Here is an 18,431-nt window from a genome sequence, read left to right on the forward strand (position 1 = left end):
CCAGGCACTTACTATGTAGCAGTTGACATGCTGTAAATCACTGTCTTTCATTCTGAAGAGTAAACTTGCAAATATCTCCATAGAAGTGATATAAAGAACTTCTACTGCATATAATCGTACAAGTCATTAATTAGCAGTTATTGTCAACATAGAAGTTAAATACCTCTTCCATGTGTTTTTTCACAAATTTATAAATATGTGTGTATGCAGTTATATACGCATAAGAAGCAAATATATGTATAGATGCTCACAAGCAAATGCATTTGGACTTCTTTATACGCGTGATTTACCACCACCAATTTCTGTGCCTGCCACCATTATTTTTTTTCATGTCAGTTTTTAAAAGGGATGACTGAATCCTGTGCTTCTGAGGAGTGGCTCTCTCAAGTGTGCAAGGCAGCCTCCAAGCCTGACCATGACCCAGAAATAGGAATCAAAATAAACAGGTATGCCCATATGATAGTTTTCAGTTATCAGGAAAGTCCCTAGGGGGTCTGTAACATGGCTGACATGAAATGAGCCTTGTGCAACATCCACCTTCATGCAAGTTCTGTTCTAACATATGCTGCAAAACCTACCATTGCACATTCTAGTCCACAAGATCAGGATACATCATATGCAGCAATAGTTGTTCAGTTTATTTCTATCTAATTCCTGTATTATGGACAGTTGAGCCAAAGTCAGTGAGACAAACGATATTAAATTTGGATCCATTTGTCTAAGCATGCAAGGAAAATTAAATTCATTCATATACATGTCTCTGTTTGCTAATATCAACCAGTTATGTACCTGTGTCACCTTCTAGGAAGCCCACTGGATGACAAAGAATTTTTAGGAGGTTTGATTTGCTAATAAGACAAAAGAAAATGCTGCACTTGTTTAGGCTTCCAATCTGTAATTCTCACTTCAGCTGTAAGAGTCCTTTTGCCAAAATCACCAAAACATAAACAATGACCTTTATCATGAAAAGTGCTGCTGATTATAACTGTACCCCTAAAAAAACTACTTTTTTTTTAAGTCTTACCTTTACAGCTTCATAGTCAATCTAATCATTAACATAAGTGCAGGCGATAAAAAGCAGAACATACTAAATAAAATCACTGTTTCTCATTCGGCTGAATCCTAGTTGGACTAGATTTTATACTACTAGTCACATGTCTAACCTGAGAACAGAAAATATGCCAGATTTGATACACTGAAATCCACACCACTAAAAACTTCTCATGACATAACACCATGTAGACACATGGAACTCACCAGTGATATATAAAGGACACAACAGGAAAAGCTTTATAGACTCTGTGAGGGCACTTTACCACTTTCCAGGATACTGAGCAGCCTACTGGCTGAACATCCAGAAATGTTTTCTGTTACTGTGAAAATCCTGGAGAAGTTGTTAGCCTTATTCATTATATGTACTTTATATACGTATGTATGTATATATATACACATATATATATATGTATGTATATATATGTATGTATATATATATACATATATATATATGTGTGTGTGTGTATATATATATATATGTGTATATATATATATATATATATATATATATATATATACGTATATATATATACACACACTTGTATTTATATATTATATGTAACCAGTATGTGAAGGGAGGTGGTTCTCCCCCTCTACTCCACTCTCATGAGACCCCAGCTAGTCCATCTGGGGATGGGTATCCAGCTCTGGGGTTCCCAGCATAAGGCAGCCATGGACCTACCTATTGGAGTGAGTCCAGAGGAGGCCATGAAGACAATCAGGAGGCTGAAGTACCTTTCCTATGAAGACAGGCTGTTCAGCCTGGAGAAAAGAAGGCCTTAGGGAGACTTTATAGCAGCCTTCCAGTACCTAAACAGCCACAAGAATACTACAGAGGAACTTTTTGTAAGGGTATGTAGTGACAGAACAAGGGGTGACAGCTTCAAACTGCAAGTGGATTGGTTTAAATAAGATATTAGGAAGAAATTCTTCACTAGGAACACAGTGAGGCACTGGAACGGGTTACCCAGAGAAATTGCAGATGCTCCACTCAGAGATGCCCAATCCCTGGTTGCGTTCAAGGCCAGATTGGATGGGCCTCTGAGCAACCTGGTCTACTGGAAGATGTTCCAGCCCATGGCAGGAGGGCTGGAACTAGATGAGCTTTAAGGCCCCTTCCAACTCAAATCATTCTGTGATTCACATGTGACAAAGTATTAGGTTGAGTGGTATAGGACAACTCTTACAATACTGGATGTCTACAACCTCTTATTCTGTGGGGTAGTAGATAATGCAGTAATTTCTTCCTTTTCTTCCCCCATACCCCCAGGTGCATTCAAATACAAGCAACAAACTTAATGATGGTGTTAATCATTCCATGCATTTTAAGAAATTTGTCTTCTTATATGTCTGTCTAGATTTAAAACCATGAAACAATCAAAATCAAGAGGACTAAATTAAAAAAAAAAGGGGGTTTTGTACAGCCTCAATCTTTTTAATGGCTGAATAGAAGGGGAGGTAGATCTGTGCCAATGAGCTCCAGAACCAGGGCCATGCTGAGCAGGAAGCACCACAGAGGTAGCATACACACTATGAAGCAACCATAAGAACTGCTGAGTACTGCAGTATGTCTTTATTCATGGCTGCATAAATACCCTTCTCCCTTGGGACATGCCATCTGAAACCCTTACCTGAACGCAGACATTTCTGTCCTTTCTTTGAGGGACACTATTCTCTTTTAAAACACCAGGAAATGGGGTCACGCTCCCTTTTACACAATAGCCTAATGGCTTGAACACTTGCTCAGGAAACAGGAAAAGTGGGTTCCTTTCCTTGCTCTGTCAGAGGGGATCCAAGTCTGCTTCTTCACCTTTGCTGGGCATGTCCTACGCCTTAGCTACAGGCTGCTATGTGCAAGACGCCACTCTCCAATCTTCCTGTTGAAGCTGTCCCACTTACCACTCATAAAAAGATTAGGGGTTAGAAAAGAGACTGCCTGCTCTCTACTTGCCAGCAACTTGCCTATCTTCAGACTTTAACATACACATTAAAGAGTCATTAAATCAAACAGAGAAGGAGACTTAATCATATAGCAGCAAAGGCAATAGCTTTCAGCATCATAGCTGTTAACTTAGTCACATGAATTTTACTTTAAGGGAAGTCTTTAGATCCAGTATAAAGGCTACTGCTTTAGGCACGTCCACAAAGGCTCAACACGTACACAGGCTCAAATATCCAGCAAGACAAAGTTGCCCATAGAGATTGATCAATTAACTAAATGTGAAGAAAAAGTAATGGGGGCCACATCAGCAAAAGATCCATTGAACTCACTTAAAATATTATTTTGGTAAAAGCTATAAAGCTGATTAACACATTCCCTGGGAATTCAGAGATGTGATAGTGAATGCTTTCTGAAATCTATACTGGCAAGAAAGTTAATCTCCCAGAAACAGCTCAGTGATTTTACCCAATCCTATGGAATTTATTATAACTCAATGAACCAAAAATCTTTGAAGAGAAAAATGGGAACAAAGAGTACAAGAGATTTTCAACAGAAAATAACATTTTCAAAAATGACAAAGGAATCTTGTTGGATTAAATATTCATATCGAGTAAAAATTTTCACAATAGGAATGCCAGAATGATTATATTATTTACACAGTTCCCAGACAAATCCTCTTTAGGTACTACAAAACACACTCCCAATATCTGAATACCTGTACATGAAGCCAAATGTATATCCCCAGTTTTGCTGATTACACCCCCTAAAAGTTGCATTTAGGTTTGCATTTAGGTCTTTTTTGCTGTGGGTGAGGTTTAACTTCATTTCTGTGATACAGTCCAAAAATGCATTTGATTTCTTTTTCCAGGCCCTCAGCAAATGGACACATCCCAAGATCTCTACAGATAGGATAGGAGATACTGTATTTTCCTGCACTGACATTTTCTCATTGCTTTTTGTTTGCCTTTGTTATGAATGCAAACTATGGGGTTCTATAACATCCCTCACTACTACAAATCTTCGTACACCATCATCTCCAACTGACTACTGTGAGCCAGATCAAAGTCAGTCATCTTCATCCTCTGGTTTCTGTGCCCAGTTCCATGGCCTGAGACCATAAATCTATCAATAACTTCCAGTCCAACTACAACAGAACAGTTTGCTAAGTGCAAGGGGATCAATAAATCAGATCCTAAGCCCAGTTCCTTACTATTTCAAGTTAATTACAAAGGGATTATTTTCATTTAGCCCAGTACCTATACAAAATCATAGTGTTAACATGAACCAATTATTCAGGTTCAATTCCCTCTCATGTTACACAGGAGATTGACTGAACCAGTTTTAACTGGAGCACCAATCAGTACGATCGCTTGTTGTGGTGGGAAATGCCAGCCACTCAGACACATGAGAAAAAACCCTCCAAAATGGATACAGGAGCAATATAAACATGTGCGGGTGCAAAGGGGATTTTCAAATGTTCTTTTACTTTGTTTAGGAATCTCACAAAGCTGCTATGAATCAGGAGTGGGGGAGGAGAAAGAATAAAAATATTAATCAGTTACTTATCTTCTGACATGTTCTGGATCAACATCTGGTGCATATGCAATTGATGAAATATGACATTTGCCACAAAAGCTTATTTAATCTTCTATTCCCAAACTGACCAGGGGAAACATGCACCCTTAAAAATTAAGTTTCTAGATCCAGGGTTTGTTTGTTTTATTTTTTTTTTCAAATAGCCAACATTGTATAGGCTGTCTGTTCTATTTTGGAAAATGCTTTTGTCTGAGAAAAGACTGATCTTAAGTAGATTGTCTATGGGCTGTTTCCTACCGCTTTTTGTCTCCCCTGCAGTATCTTACTGCCAGAGTTTAGTAGACAAGGATAGTCTAGGTTCAGCTGTTTTATTTCTCATTCTATCAGTTCAAACCAAGATAGCTCACACATCTGTTTTATTTCTGAGAGCACTGCAAAGGAAAAGCATCCAGCTCATTCTAATCAAGCATAAACTTTGCTATAAATAACTGAGGACCTAACGAAACAATTGTTTGGAGGAAATGAAAGTGTGTTTAGAAACTCAAATTCCTCTATACTGTATGTCTGAGCTGTTTCAGTTTGAATGTCTTCCTGACAGCATGGATCAGTTGCTCTAAGATGCTGTCCCTGGAGTCAGCAAACTGAAACTATAGCAGGAAATCCAGGTATTAACATCATACTATGTGCTAATTATAAATCATCATTTCACAATCTGACATTATTCTCTTCTAACCTCTTTTAACTACATCACGTATTTGCTTTCTAATCAGAGTTTGACAGGAGTGTCTGACATGAGACAGGATCTTTTAGTAAGACAGCAGTTCAAAGATTGCAGCTTTTACACATAGCAACGACTGTTCCACAAAGAAAATAGAGTTTCTTTAAAAAGAGGGAAAGCTTAAATCATTTGAAAAACTTCCAAGTTCCTGACTTGTTTTCTGGTTTTGGTTTCTTCCTTGAAGTTAGATGTTAGCCATCTTAACTTGTCTTGCAAAATTTCTATCCTATAGCTACGGTTTCTGCAAACATAATTAAATATTTTCACTTTTCTACCTTTTTATTTAAAAATACCCTGGGAGATTTATCAGGTGATTAGTACAATGTTTCTATGCATGCAGTCACGTGATAATGGATGGACATTTGGGAAGGTATTGCATGCAAACTTCATTACTTTGGTTTAATTTTTCTTAAAATCTGAATTTTTGTATCATATAGAATACTGAAATATCCTACTTTATCTCTCAGCTCAATCTAAGGATTTTTTTTAAAGCACCATGAAATTTTTAAGCTAATTAAATATTAGTTGATAAGAAGCTAACAGAGAGTCCATGAAAAACTTTTGATCTTTACTCTTTCATGGTAATGGTAAGATTTTTTCCCCAGCAGTATCTGTAGTTTTTTCCTGCTTCAACTAGATGAGAATGACTGAGGCAATAATCCTTTTCTTACAGGCTTACTAACGCGAAGGACGGCATGGATAACTGTTACATTTTGAAATGTTTTAAATATCCATTGTGTATCCTATTCTTCTGGCACTAGAAAATTTCAGAGCTGCCAAGACCTGCCATTTATTTTATCTTAATAAAGAATCAATAAGCCAAATCTTGACTCACAGCAGATGATAATTTAGGATTACATTTTTAATTTCCAGCTGCTGTCTTTTGTCTATCTGGTTGTTATTTTTCATTATTATTTGCTCTTTTCTTTCCATGACAGTAAATCCTTCAGATATGATTACCAATTCAGCCATTTGCCTGTTTGCTGAATGAGATCTCTTGCTATTGATTACCATAACGACTAAATCCAACACAGAAATGTCACTGGTCAAAAAGCCAAACACTCCTCTACTGTACAAGATGCTCAGCAGACCTGCATGAAGCCTGGCTAAAACAGACCAAAATGGTCCTAGAGGCTTAAGCAGGTTATATGAGATACAGTAATCAGGTAGGTAGGAAAGGATTTGCAGCTGAGAAGGCAGTGGGCAGAAGCGGGGAGGCTGGGAGCATACAAACCTGCACATCGTAAGTCCCATTTAATAAGACAGGCCTCTGGGAGTTGATGTCCTGCAGTACCCCTGAAAGCACAGTGCGGTTGACTTTCTGGAAGTCTTTGGAGTGGCTGAATTGCACCATGTTGTGGAGAGCCAAAATTTTAGTGTCAAGCTCAGCATCCTGCCTGGTGCGGTTGTGCAGTCCTAGGTGGTACTTGCGGAAGTGTTTGATGAGATCTGTGGGGTCGTTCCCATAGTAACCATACCCACAGATGTTGCATTTGAAGTCCTGAAGCTCTGGAGACAGAGGCGCTGTATCTGGATTATCATTTACCAACAAATCTGCTTTTGATTTGTTCAGCCTTAAACCCCCATCTGAAGGCACTTGTGGGTTTTTTGAGGCCATGGGGACCGGGCTTGAGCCTTGGCCATCAGTTTGACCACTTTGCACTTGCACTGTTTCATCTGAAGCTTTTGGCGACATCTGATGCTCCTCGTTTGTCTCCGCTGCATCTCCTGACGGGGTACAGACCACATCTTGGGTGTCATCTGCATCTGATTTTTGAGGAGACTTCAAGGGCTGACAGATTCCCCCAACAGCTGGAGATGAGAAAGCCAGCATATTTCTGTCTGTCACCTCATCATGAGGGAAGGATGGAACATTTCCGCCCTTATTGTGGCTTTCATAATTGAAGCCAGCCTTTTCACTCAGCACTGAGCTTTTCAAGTCCTTTTTAACACTGGAAGATGGCTCTTGGACATGCATGCAAAGTTCCTCCTTGTTACTTAACTCTGCCGCATCACCCTGGTCAGTGTTTTCTTGCATCTGCTCTGCAGAAAATTCTTTTTTCCTTCCAGACTCTTCACTTTCAGTACCTGTAGACTCAAGGGTCTGTACCTCACCTTCACTAGCAACGTTTCTTAGAGGGGGATTCTTTTTCCGGACCATATCTACCACAGAAAAAGAAATAAGAAAGAAAAAAAAAAAAAGGAAAGAAAAGAAAAGAAACCTATAGAATTATTCAAGATATACAAGATACGTAACAGACTACACACCTGACACTTTCAGCATTCTGAACTACATGAATACATTGAGTACATTAACTTCTCAGCAAATTTTTGTTGAATAGGTTTTAAAATTATGCAGGAAACTTTAAAAAAATTAGCACACTAAACTTAACTAAAAAGAAAACTATACAAAAACCTACAAAAACACTTCCATGAGAGTCAGTGAATTGCAGGTTTCATTATCTTTTGGGATGATAATGGTCTGGCAGGAAGAATTTTAAATTAATGCTTTTTTTAAAATAATTTTTGAAAACTATGGGGAAAAATAATTTTTTTAAGTCTAATGTTCATACACAGTACAACTACATATAATGTAGCTTTGCAAAAATACACCTAAAAGACATAATCTTAGGAAGAACTTAAACAAGTTATTAGGAAGAAAACAGATTTAGTAGAGTAAGTACTTGAGGTTTCAGAGAAAGTATTTTCCTAAGCAGGTATCAGTTTCTCTATAGCAAAAGTTCCCCCTCCTACTGCCCATAAACTTCAAACAGGATTATACAGATATTCTAGAGTCTGGCCCCACAGTCCATTATTCACATAATTAGTTCTATTTGCCAAACAAAGAAAAACTAACTTTATTAGGAAACCCATTGTCAATAAAACTTTACAGGCCTGTATCCAGACATTTGACATCACTGTGCAGCTGAGCCAGGATCTGCCCTGAAAACACCTGGAATCCACATGGATCTAATCAGCCAAACCTTCCTCTGTTCAGTCCTCCTTGCAGACACAGCCACTACTGCTAAATCTGCAAGCACACTTCCAGGATCCATTTAAGAAAGCTGAGACAGGACAGCAATAAGGATCAGAGAGACAGAGGGAGTGTGCCACCGATGAGTTAGCTGCTTTCTAAATGGGGGAGAATATGGAAGGACAAGTAATCGCACTATGCAGGTACTCAGTCAAATTCCTCATCCACTTCACCTTCCCCACCCTATTTAAGAGAAAATATATATATGAAACTCCTCTGCTTTCTCAACTGTGTGGTTCTGGATTTGATATTCAGCACCAGCTGGTTTGATCCATTTGTGTTCTCATGCTAGCTATGGGCAGAAGACAGATGTGCCCCAACATTTCTATGCTCTTAATCTTTGCCAATGCTGTATACAAGGATGGATGTTTCTCTTTGCCAAATTGTGTGTGGTCTGGTGGCAGCAGCCTGCAGTACCACACATGAGATGTGAGCTACAGACTCAAGTCTGAGCTGCCATTCTCAGGCCAGCCCTGGCTGGGCCCTACAGAGGCACTGGAGAGGCACACTGCTCTGCCAAGGGAGGACCACCTGGTGACTCTGGGAGCAGCACTGATGTGCTCCAAATGGCGCTGCATCCAGACCTTCCATAGCCATGGACAACCTTCTCAAAACAGAAGACTTTGAGAAGCAAGGCTGGTGACAGAGGTTAAAAATAAAAGAACAGGCATCTGTATATCCTCTTATTTCCATCTGCTCCACATGAAAGGGCACTATATGCTCTGTTGATAAAAACAGACAACTTCTTAGGGGAAATGTTCAACTTGTGTCTTGGGCTGGCTCTGTTGTCTTTGTGGTTGAGCTGATCCACAAGCAGCATGGGCTACAGCAAGGCAGCTTTCACACAGAATGCCAGCTCATGTTACAGAAATTTTGACACTCCGTGTGGTCTTAATAGGTTTCTTAAATGCCTACTGCAGTTCCTTACTGTAGAAGACACATATGCTTGGGAACCAAATGTCTTCTCTTTGATATCAACTACACCTACCAGGGGAGGTTGAACTAAACTGGACTTTGTTTTCCCCCAATAACTTCTGAACCATGAAGTTGCTCAGAACTCAGAGAAATATTTTCTGCTGTGGTAAGAGAACTATGACAATATAGGTTCTGCCTACTAAAACAACATGCACACATACGCAACTCAAGGTATGAAGACAGTCGTCAGTGTTTCTACTTCTCTGTGAGACTCCATGAATGCTCTTGGTTAACACACTAAAGATATCTGTGAATATCTGTGTTCGGTGTTCAGCTAAGTATGTATTTTTCTCCTGGTTACATGTCCCAAACCATTTTTAAAATAAATCCCTTCCATTTAAACGCAATTCGTGGCAGATGACAGAGAAAGTCCTGAAAGCACAGTGAAGAAAAATCAGAAATTGAGAAACTAAACATCGTGACTGTTACCTCAGTCAAAATTAAACAAGACTAAATGCAATGTTCTCAAATGTTTTTGTTACAGATATTTTTGGCAGATAAGGAAGGCTTAGAGATTTGCTATCTTAATGACAACTGACAGAAGAGAGTCAGAGAAAAGGATAGAAAAAGTGTCCCTTTAAAGAAAAGAGAAATCTGGAATGTATGCAGGCTAACTGGACAGTAGATCTAGCTACTTTAGTTCTAATTTTCCCAATACATTTGTGAGTCTGGGTTGTTAATGGAGGGGAAAAAAGAAAATTGTATCTGCCTAATGGAGCTTTTTCATGCAGTATTCTACACTTGGAGAAAGAAAGGAAAGAAGAAAGAAGATAACACTGACTTCCTTAAGTTGAATTTAAAAGTATTTTCCCTTTTTTTCTCTTTTAGCTTTTGAAAAATCATCTGTCATTTATTTGCTTGATATCCACTCAAGGGGACGGTAAGAAAAGACACAGGGATTTTTTGTTGCTGAAATTCCACCACTATCATTTTTCAGAGACATATTATGTAAATAAAACTACATTTGCAATACTCCTAAATTGAAGAAACCATCCCCTAGCAAGTCATAAGTTAGATATAAAAAGAATATAGCCACTCTGAAATTATTATCTCTAAGACAAATAACAGATTGCACAATGTTTTATTGTGTGCCAAGAACGTTTTTGGTTAACAATTTCACTTGAAAAAATAGATCACATACTTGTAAAATCATACCCAGCATTGACTTCATAAGGCATGTGGCTTTAGAGTGCTTTTTACAATTATTAATTCTATTAGTCAACTAGCAGGCGGGCTAATGCAATTGTCTTAGAAGATGCACGGAAGACACAGAAGACATTTTGAGAGCTGATCTGTATATCTGCAAAACAAAACAAAAAAAAAAGGTTTTCCTTCCTAAATCATGCATTCAAAAATGGTGTTTACTTAAAAACATTATTATACCTATTGTACATTCCCATGCACCTATTACTGGGCACTATACAAATAGAGTCTGCTGTTCTCTATTTCCCTCAGACATCAAAAATCCCATAGCTCTCTTCTCCTCTGACACACATGCTCTGGGGTGCGCGCGCCCACACACACACACACACACTCACACAAAAAGACCAAAAAAACTCAGAGATAATGTTTACCAAACACAAAGTCTAAAACAAGTTTAAAGTAACTGTTGAAAATGAGCTGTAAAAAGAAATTGTCTTAAAAATTCACACGAATCATCATGGGACTGGCCTAAAGGGATAGTTAATGGCATCTAAATAACTCCATCAGCAGTTGTAAGTTAACCTCTGCTGGCTGCCTTCTGTTCCACTTCAAACAGAAGTAGTGGTGCTACTTTTGTTGTTAGCAGGCAACTTCCCACATCTCTGCAATGCCATAGCAATAGTAAGCATGGGTGCTAGTGAAGAAATCAAGTGAAGAACAGGCTTTGGGACTTAACTACCTTTTCATCACTGAAAATAGTGATCTGCCAAAAATAAAAGAACTACTAAGACTGATGTGAATGAAAGGACTTATTGAGCTGAGGGAATTTTGGATAAGGCCCAGGTTGCACCTATATGTACTTTCCCTTAAAAACAGCCAAGGCTACTCTAGGTAGTTCATATATCTGCAAGATACAATTTTCTATTCAACAGTCACTCACATCAGTTTATCCCTGGAAACAAAAACTTCTGCTAAACTCAGTTTGTAATTCAGGATAATGAATTACCATAGTGACTACTGTACTTCTTAAAAAAAAAAAATCTGGTAATCAATAGCTTCTTAAGAGTGGTGAAGATAATGGCTAATTACCTGCTGATCACCAGCTCCCCAGCGGGTCATTGTTGTTGCTCATTACTTTTACTGAATGTGATGGCTTGTCATCAAAGCCTATTGCAACAGAATGGCTGTTGCCTGGTGCTTGTGCTGCAGGTTTAGGTCAGATCTTAGTCATATGCTCTTTTTAACAGAATAATCCATCTAGAAATAGGTTTGAATTTTATGAGATGCCACTGACTAATCTTTGTGCAAGTAGATGCACAAGCAGATGAAGAGCAAACTGAGTCAAGGGTATACGAAAACTGTGATATTATCAGTTAATATGCTGCAGCAACAAAAAGTTAAATGAAAATACACTTTCATATTCAACAGGCTCAAGTAGGACATCTTTGTTAAGGGATAGTAAAATTAATACTTTTTACACTCATATATATTACACACCCACACGAAGACATATAATGCACATACGGTGCTTGAACATCAATCATTTTCCCAGAATAATGCAGCAAAAAATCATTAACTCTCAGTGTCTCAGCTTAATATATGTGCAATACTTACCTATCTCACAGGAGTGTTGTGAGGCTTAATTAATTAGTGACTGTAAAGCACTTTGTGATCCTCTAATGAAAGGTGCTACATAGCACAAAGTATTATTAAAATCATTAGGACCACAAAAAAGCCCTGTGGAATTCCAGCCTACACTGTCTGTTGGGGTTGGGAGTGATCTTATTATTAAAAGGAGACCATCAGACTAATTTTCATAATTTTTTTCAAGATTTTTCCCCCCTTTGCTGTTGTGATAGCACGTTAGTAACTAGAAATTTAATCTTTATCATCTTAATAGCATATACTCATGTAGTTTGTTACTGCAGGGCTAGAGAAGAGAGCAGGGCTTTTGGCATTCATCTGGCTTTCCCTTTTAAGAAAAAAAAAAAAAACAAAAAAAAACTGAGAGATTGAGAGACATATTTTGACACCTCTTCCCACACTCCACTCCAGCAGGACAGCCGATCATGTGAGATCGCGGGATACTTGCTATAGCTGCATGGGAAAATAATGCTGTGGTTTTATTTTCTCTCCTTTTTAGACTTCTTTTTCTTTCACAAAAGAAAAAAAAAAGGAAAGATAAAAAAAGAAAAACAGAAAAAAAAAAACAAGACACAAAACAAAACCCAGTTTATTACACATAAATACACTACAAAGACTGTCTGCTGTTCTTCATATAAAAACCCCTAAGTGTTCAAAGTGCCAGCTTCTATCGAACACATAAAGTCCTGATCAACCCGGAGCCTCCTCCCTGCTCTCCATGCAGCAATCGAGCAGCTGTAAGGCACACGAGCTCCAAAGCCCGAGCGCTCCTGTTTTGAGACTGAATTTCTGGGAAAGCGTCTCGGCGGCTCCATCCCTGCGGAGCCACCCGGCACCCAGCCCTCCTCGGCAGCCTGTCCCGCTGGGCTGGCCCAGACCTGTGCCGAGCACAACCAGAAAGTTAACAACCTCATTAGTACAGCCCACAATTCAAAGCCTAATTTCTAATTTAAGCGTTATAAAGAATAATAAAAAAAAAATCTGTAAATAACTCTGGAAACTCCAGGTGAAATTGCTGCCCTCGCTGAAAATTAGATTACTTTAGATGCAAACTACCCCAGACACAGTGGTAGAGGACTGTCCAAAGCTGCTGCCCTTCCACCTTCCCATGTGGACACTTGCACAATGAAATGACAGAAAAGAGACATGCACAGCTTCACATCCCCGCCATCTCCGGCTGGGACACAGAGCAGGAGGCAGTCACACACGATGCTTCTCTCCCACTTGTGCTTGTGGCTCTCAGAGCAAGCCTGCCAGCAAACAACCACCACATGGCCCTCCCTAACTTTTCTCTGCTGAGAAGGGAAGGAAAGAACAACCCCTTCTTAAGGAACCAAAGAGTCAGGCCTGAAACCATGGGGCGCAGAAGAAGCTTAATGACAAGCAACTGCCTCTTCAACAAGACCACCTCCTTTCTGCTTTGGCACAAGTGTCTTCAGAAGATGTCACAGCTCTAAGCAACTGACAAGTTTATTCCAAAGGACTTTTTAATCTACACATGTTTTACTGCAAGCCCCTCAAACTGCATGTCTACTCTTTCCTGCCTGAAATTGCTAAGGTAGAACATGATTCCATGTTATCAGTAAAATAAGGCATGATCAGACATTGTAATTGGACAAAATGCATTTGTTTGATATTTTACACTCCATATGCTCCACTGAAATTATGATAGCTTCATCAATCTAAAAAATGCAAGGAGAAAACCATGCCTTAAACGTTGTATTAGTAGAACAGCCTTATAGCAAAACACTGTTGTTTTTTGTCCTCCTCTCCTACTCTTTTGCATTTTCAGGCTCTACAGTTTAGCTCCTGATCACCAATTTGCCAAGGGCTTTTTGCAATTTTTTCCCCACAAAGTCTACAACAAAGAGACAAGTGAAAAGCGCTGTGGTCTGTTCAAGCTTGCTCCTTCCATTTACATTTACTTTCCCAACATCGATGGTTCTCAAATCTCTAAAGGTGCACTTTTGGACATCTTAAATCCTGATCAGCTACAAAGTGCCATCACCTTCACACAACTCTTAACAGATAAATCTCGTATTAATTCGCATTGAATTAATTCACAATGATCTTTTCTATTACCTATGCTTCACAGCACAGCACACATCAGTAGTCAACTAGCCACCGGAATAAATCTAACCTTTTCTATGGGTATAAAGCAGACATTTGGTCATTTCAAGAGAGTTTAGGAGTGGCATTTCAAAATAGATTGTTTAAGCCCACTTCCAGGTACTTATTTCATTTTAAGCTTACTCTTGGGGTAATCACACAGACACTTTCAGGAGAAACTGAAGTTAAAAGGGGATGTGTCTAAAGAGGTGGCATGAAGGAGAACTTTATGCTATCTTGCAACCAAAATGAAGAAGTCTAAAACTGCTTTTATTTACAAGTTTCTGAGTACAGCAGGTTGCTGCTCTGCATTTCTTACTGGCCTGCTGCAGAGAGCTTGTTCCTACCTGCCCTCCACTGCCATCCATCCAGGATGGGAGAGACCAACAAGGCCTCGCTCCCAATCAAGTACCTAAAAGCACTCTGTATGTGTGACAACTAATTAAAACTCAACAAAGCTTGTGAAACAGGAAAACTAACATCGCTGCCATTTTATGCATAAATAAAATTATCTACAGAGATATTAAAAATTCAAAGTGTTCGAGGTGATGTGCAGGCAGAGATCTTAGCTAGTGATTGAATCTGGGTTCTCTAGATGACCAGGTCCATATCCCTCTCCTGTACGTATTTCAGTGAAGAAAGCATCACCCTAGCACTTGGCAAAAGGCCAAGATCCCATAATTTAATAAGGTACAGAAGGAGCATCTCATGCAAAAATCTAAGTGCTCCAATTTATCATGACAGTTATGGGATAAGCTGACATTTTATTTGTATGCAAATTAGTCTCCAAAACAGCATTAAAAGGCCGCACTTTCAGAGAATATTATGCCTTTGCTTCTCTGTTCTGCATTTATCTAAACTCAGCTTTGTATATTAAAAGTAGTTTAATTTTTATGTATTGACGCTGCTTTGCATGCTCCCCAATCTACTGTTATTGCACCACAGAGAGAATCCAGCCTGATTTACTTACTGCAATAAAGTAACTGACTTCTGCCAGGACTGACACCTCCTATGAGAGCCCTGCCTGCCATCCTCTCTGAATCTTCTGGTTATTCTATTAAATATCTGTCGTTACACTTTATAGGATGCAGAACATTCCCAAACAGATGAAACCAGAGGTCCACTTAGTCTGGTATTCTCTTTTGGAGATACCAGATCCTTCAAAGAAGGTTCAACTGCCTTTGGATAGAATCACCTATTTCTATGAAAAATAAATTGCTCCTAATCCTCATGGCTTAAGACAGTGGCTTAGTTTCTGAAGAGTAAGAGGGTTTGCAGGCCTTAATTATCTCGCAACATTTTACAATTTGTTTTTAAAGAAGTCTTATATATCCCCACATCCAATAAAAGTGACCAGTACCTATGTCAACATACAACGATCCTGCTATCAAAAAAAAAAAAAAAAGAAAAAAGGAAATATGTTAAGTGTTTAAGAGTTTGCCTTTTGCCAATGGAGTAGAGTTTTCCCTCAATCTTGTACTAGCAAGAATCAAAGACCCCCTGTGCTGTGGGCACATCTATCACATCCCCATAGTTCATCCTGTCTTTAGGGCAAACAATCACAGTCTTGCTAAACTCTTCTAGTGGGTGTGGCAATCTCATATGTTTCAATTTCTTTTCAGCCTGAGTAAACGCAGTGTTCTCTCTAATCCAAATGTCCTTTGAAGACAATGGGAGTTTAGGGTTTGCAAATGACTCAGAACTGAATCTGAGTTGAGTGTACTGGCAGAGGCAAGCACAGTGCTACCTTGAGATGAAGAGTGAGGAAAGAAGGTGACCTCCTGGCTCCTAGGCAAGAGCAATCAGGTATGGGTACAAGAAATGACTCATTTGTTCTTTTGCATTAAGAATACAATGCACTGATCCTTTTCCCTTGAAGGCAATGGCAAAAGCCCTACTGACTCCTAGAGAGGCAAGTCTGAGATGTGCTGTCCCTTTCTGCTAGGTGAGGTCTGTGATATGAGACAAAGGCATCAGAGTTCCCTTGCCCAAAACCTCAGTCAAATGGAAGCATAAATTACTTGGGAGAAGAGGAAAAGATGCAAGGAAGATAGAGGATGGTTTTGGCTAGCATTCCAAAAAAGTTCAAATAATTTTGTTTCCAACTAGAGGCAAAATCCTCCCATTTGAAACAGGGTTGAAATTTCAGAAACTGGGAAGGAGGCAAAAGTCTACAACCTAGATCTAAAACAGTAATATTAAATCATCCTCAGAGAGGGCATTATTGTAGACCAGACCAGCCAGACCAGAACCAAGATGAACATGAGCTTGCGAAAATGTCCTTAATGTTTTTTTTTTCTTAAAAAAATTGGCAAGGATTTCCAGACACAAGTTATATAGGTAAGAGAGGGCAACCAAGGGCAACCGGAGTTGAGCCCACATACATCAAAGTAGACTCAGGCTTTGGGTACCTATCCAAACTGAGCCTTCAAAGGTTCTGATGTTGCCCTATTGTTTAGCTTGAATCTTGTCTAAGCTTGTTCAGGAGAACCCACATTCAGAAGTATGGAAGAAGAGAAAAAGAACACACATTTTCCAAACTGTGATTGCAAAACAAAACAAAAAAATGTAAATCTACCTGCTGCAGGGTAATACTGGTAAGCGTGGCTAGCTATTGTTGCTCCATGCTTTTCAATTTCCATATATTAGCATTCATTGCCGACATTATTAAATCCAAAGTTATTTGGATGCTTTGATCAGCAAATTGAACCTTGAGTCTATATTTGTACCTATATTCACGTAAAGTTTACAAAACTATTATATTTCCCTATTTTAACTTTTTTCCCCCACATGCTGTAAGTTTCCATATATCCCACAGCCATACATTCCAAACACAGACTATTTTATTTAGTAATTTATTCAAGAATTTAGATAAAAAGAAAAAGCAATGGAAATTGTTTGGCAATCTCTATATAAACAGTTCCTATACATTTGGGTTGAATCATTCAGTGATCATTCATCTGGACATGCCTGTGACAGATAAAGCTTTCATCACCAATATGCTCTCTTGACTTAGAGATCAGGATACAGGGTATCCATATTACAAAATCTCTTTTACCATTTATGGCTATCATTAAAACTAAAATCACATTAAACATAAGCAAGTCAGAACTTTGGCACTGTTTTTCCACTCAGCACAAATAACCCCAATCTCCATTGTGAATGGGGTAGAAACAACAGCAGTGACAACCACAACAAAAGAGTGGATTGTGTGTTCCCTACACAAAACAGAAAGCTGTGCCTATTCAAGAAATCTTGGCCATTTGTCAGAAGTTATAGAACTGATGTTGGAGCCCAATATTAGCTCCAGCCAAAGCAGTGGTGAATTACCTTGCCTTCCAAATCATCCCTATTAACAAGGAAAGACTCTCATGCAGCACATATCATATGGTCCTCATGCAGACCGAGAAACAGAGCCACTTTCTTAAAAAACCCAAAGCAAAATACATTTTAAAAAAAAGACCAAAACAAATGCAAATGGATTAACTCTGAGTGGTTTGTCTATCATTTGCCCCTTTTACCTCTTATTTTTCTTTTGAAGCTGAGAAAAGAAGCGAAATGCTGATGAGAAAGCTGATCTTACAGTGCTTCCACCTTAATAATTTGTTATGAAATAGCTTTAGAACAGTAGCACTTTATGGACAGCCATAAGAATTGAGTACACGCATTCACTGAGGAGCATGATTTCTGTTTTACCCATTTCAGTTCTGGTCGGAAAAGGGGGAAGGAGGGTGCAGAATAAGAAGCCTCCTTGATACTCTGCTGATGTGGCTTTGCAGCAGCTTCATGATTGCTGGCAACCCTTTAAAACTGGCAAGGGATGCCAGCGCCAGCCTGCTGACTCCTGGATGAATATATATAGTGCAAATAATGCTGTTCTTGAATCAGTTTTTCCCAAACTCCCACATAAACTTTCCATGGGAAAATCTCATAATGCCTGCATAAGTGATTTTATGAATCTAGCTTTCAGCTTTTGATAGAAGATTCCTTACGCTACTGGCTTTGATTCTTTATTGCACAAAGGGGTGGTGCCAAAAGCCCTCACATTAGCCTGGACCATACAGACATCAGGAATTTAATTTAAACATCAGTAATCTGCCAGGATCATAAGACACATTAAAAAAAAGATTAATTTTATTTTTTTTTCCCTGAGAGGTAAATATGTAATTTCAGAAACACAAGTACAACATAGGTGGCAGCAACATACAGACAGAAAC

The 18,431-nt window shown here is 38.9% G+C and overlaps 1 protein-coding gene across 2 annotated transcripts in view; it reads right to left on the reverse strand.

Moving 5' to 3' along the window:
* The window catches only part of TRPS1 (transcriptional repressor GATA binding 1), a 169,197-nt gene extending 158,370 nt beyond the window's left edge, over window positions 1-10,827 (reverse strand). The window contains exons 1-2 of one of the 2 annotated variants that reach the window (XM_062503539.1): window positions 10,460-10,827; window positions 6,544-7,472 (exon numbers count right to left, since the gene is read on the reverse strand). In XM_062503539.1, the coding sequence (XP_062359523.1) occupies window positions 6,544-7,472; window positions 10,460-10,496 (966 nt within the window). In that variant the 5' untranslated portion in view covers window positions 10,497-10,827. The remainder of the gene's footprint in view (window positions 1-6,543; window positions 7,473-10,459) is intronic. The other variant, XM_062503549.1, reaches the window with a different exon arrangement.
* Window positions 10,828-18,431: the final 7,604 nt, after the last annotated feature.

This window comes from Cinclus cinclus, chromosome 1, assembly GCF_963662255.1.
Source record: "Cinclus cinclus chromosome 1, bCinCin1.1, whole genome shotgun sequence".
Lineage (NCBI taxonomy): Eukaryota > Metazoa > Chordata > Aves > Passeriformes > Cinclidae > Cinclus > Cinclus cinclus.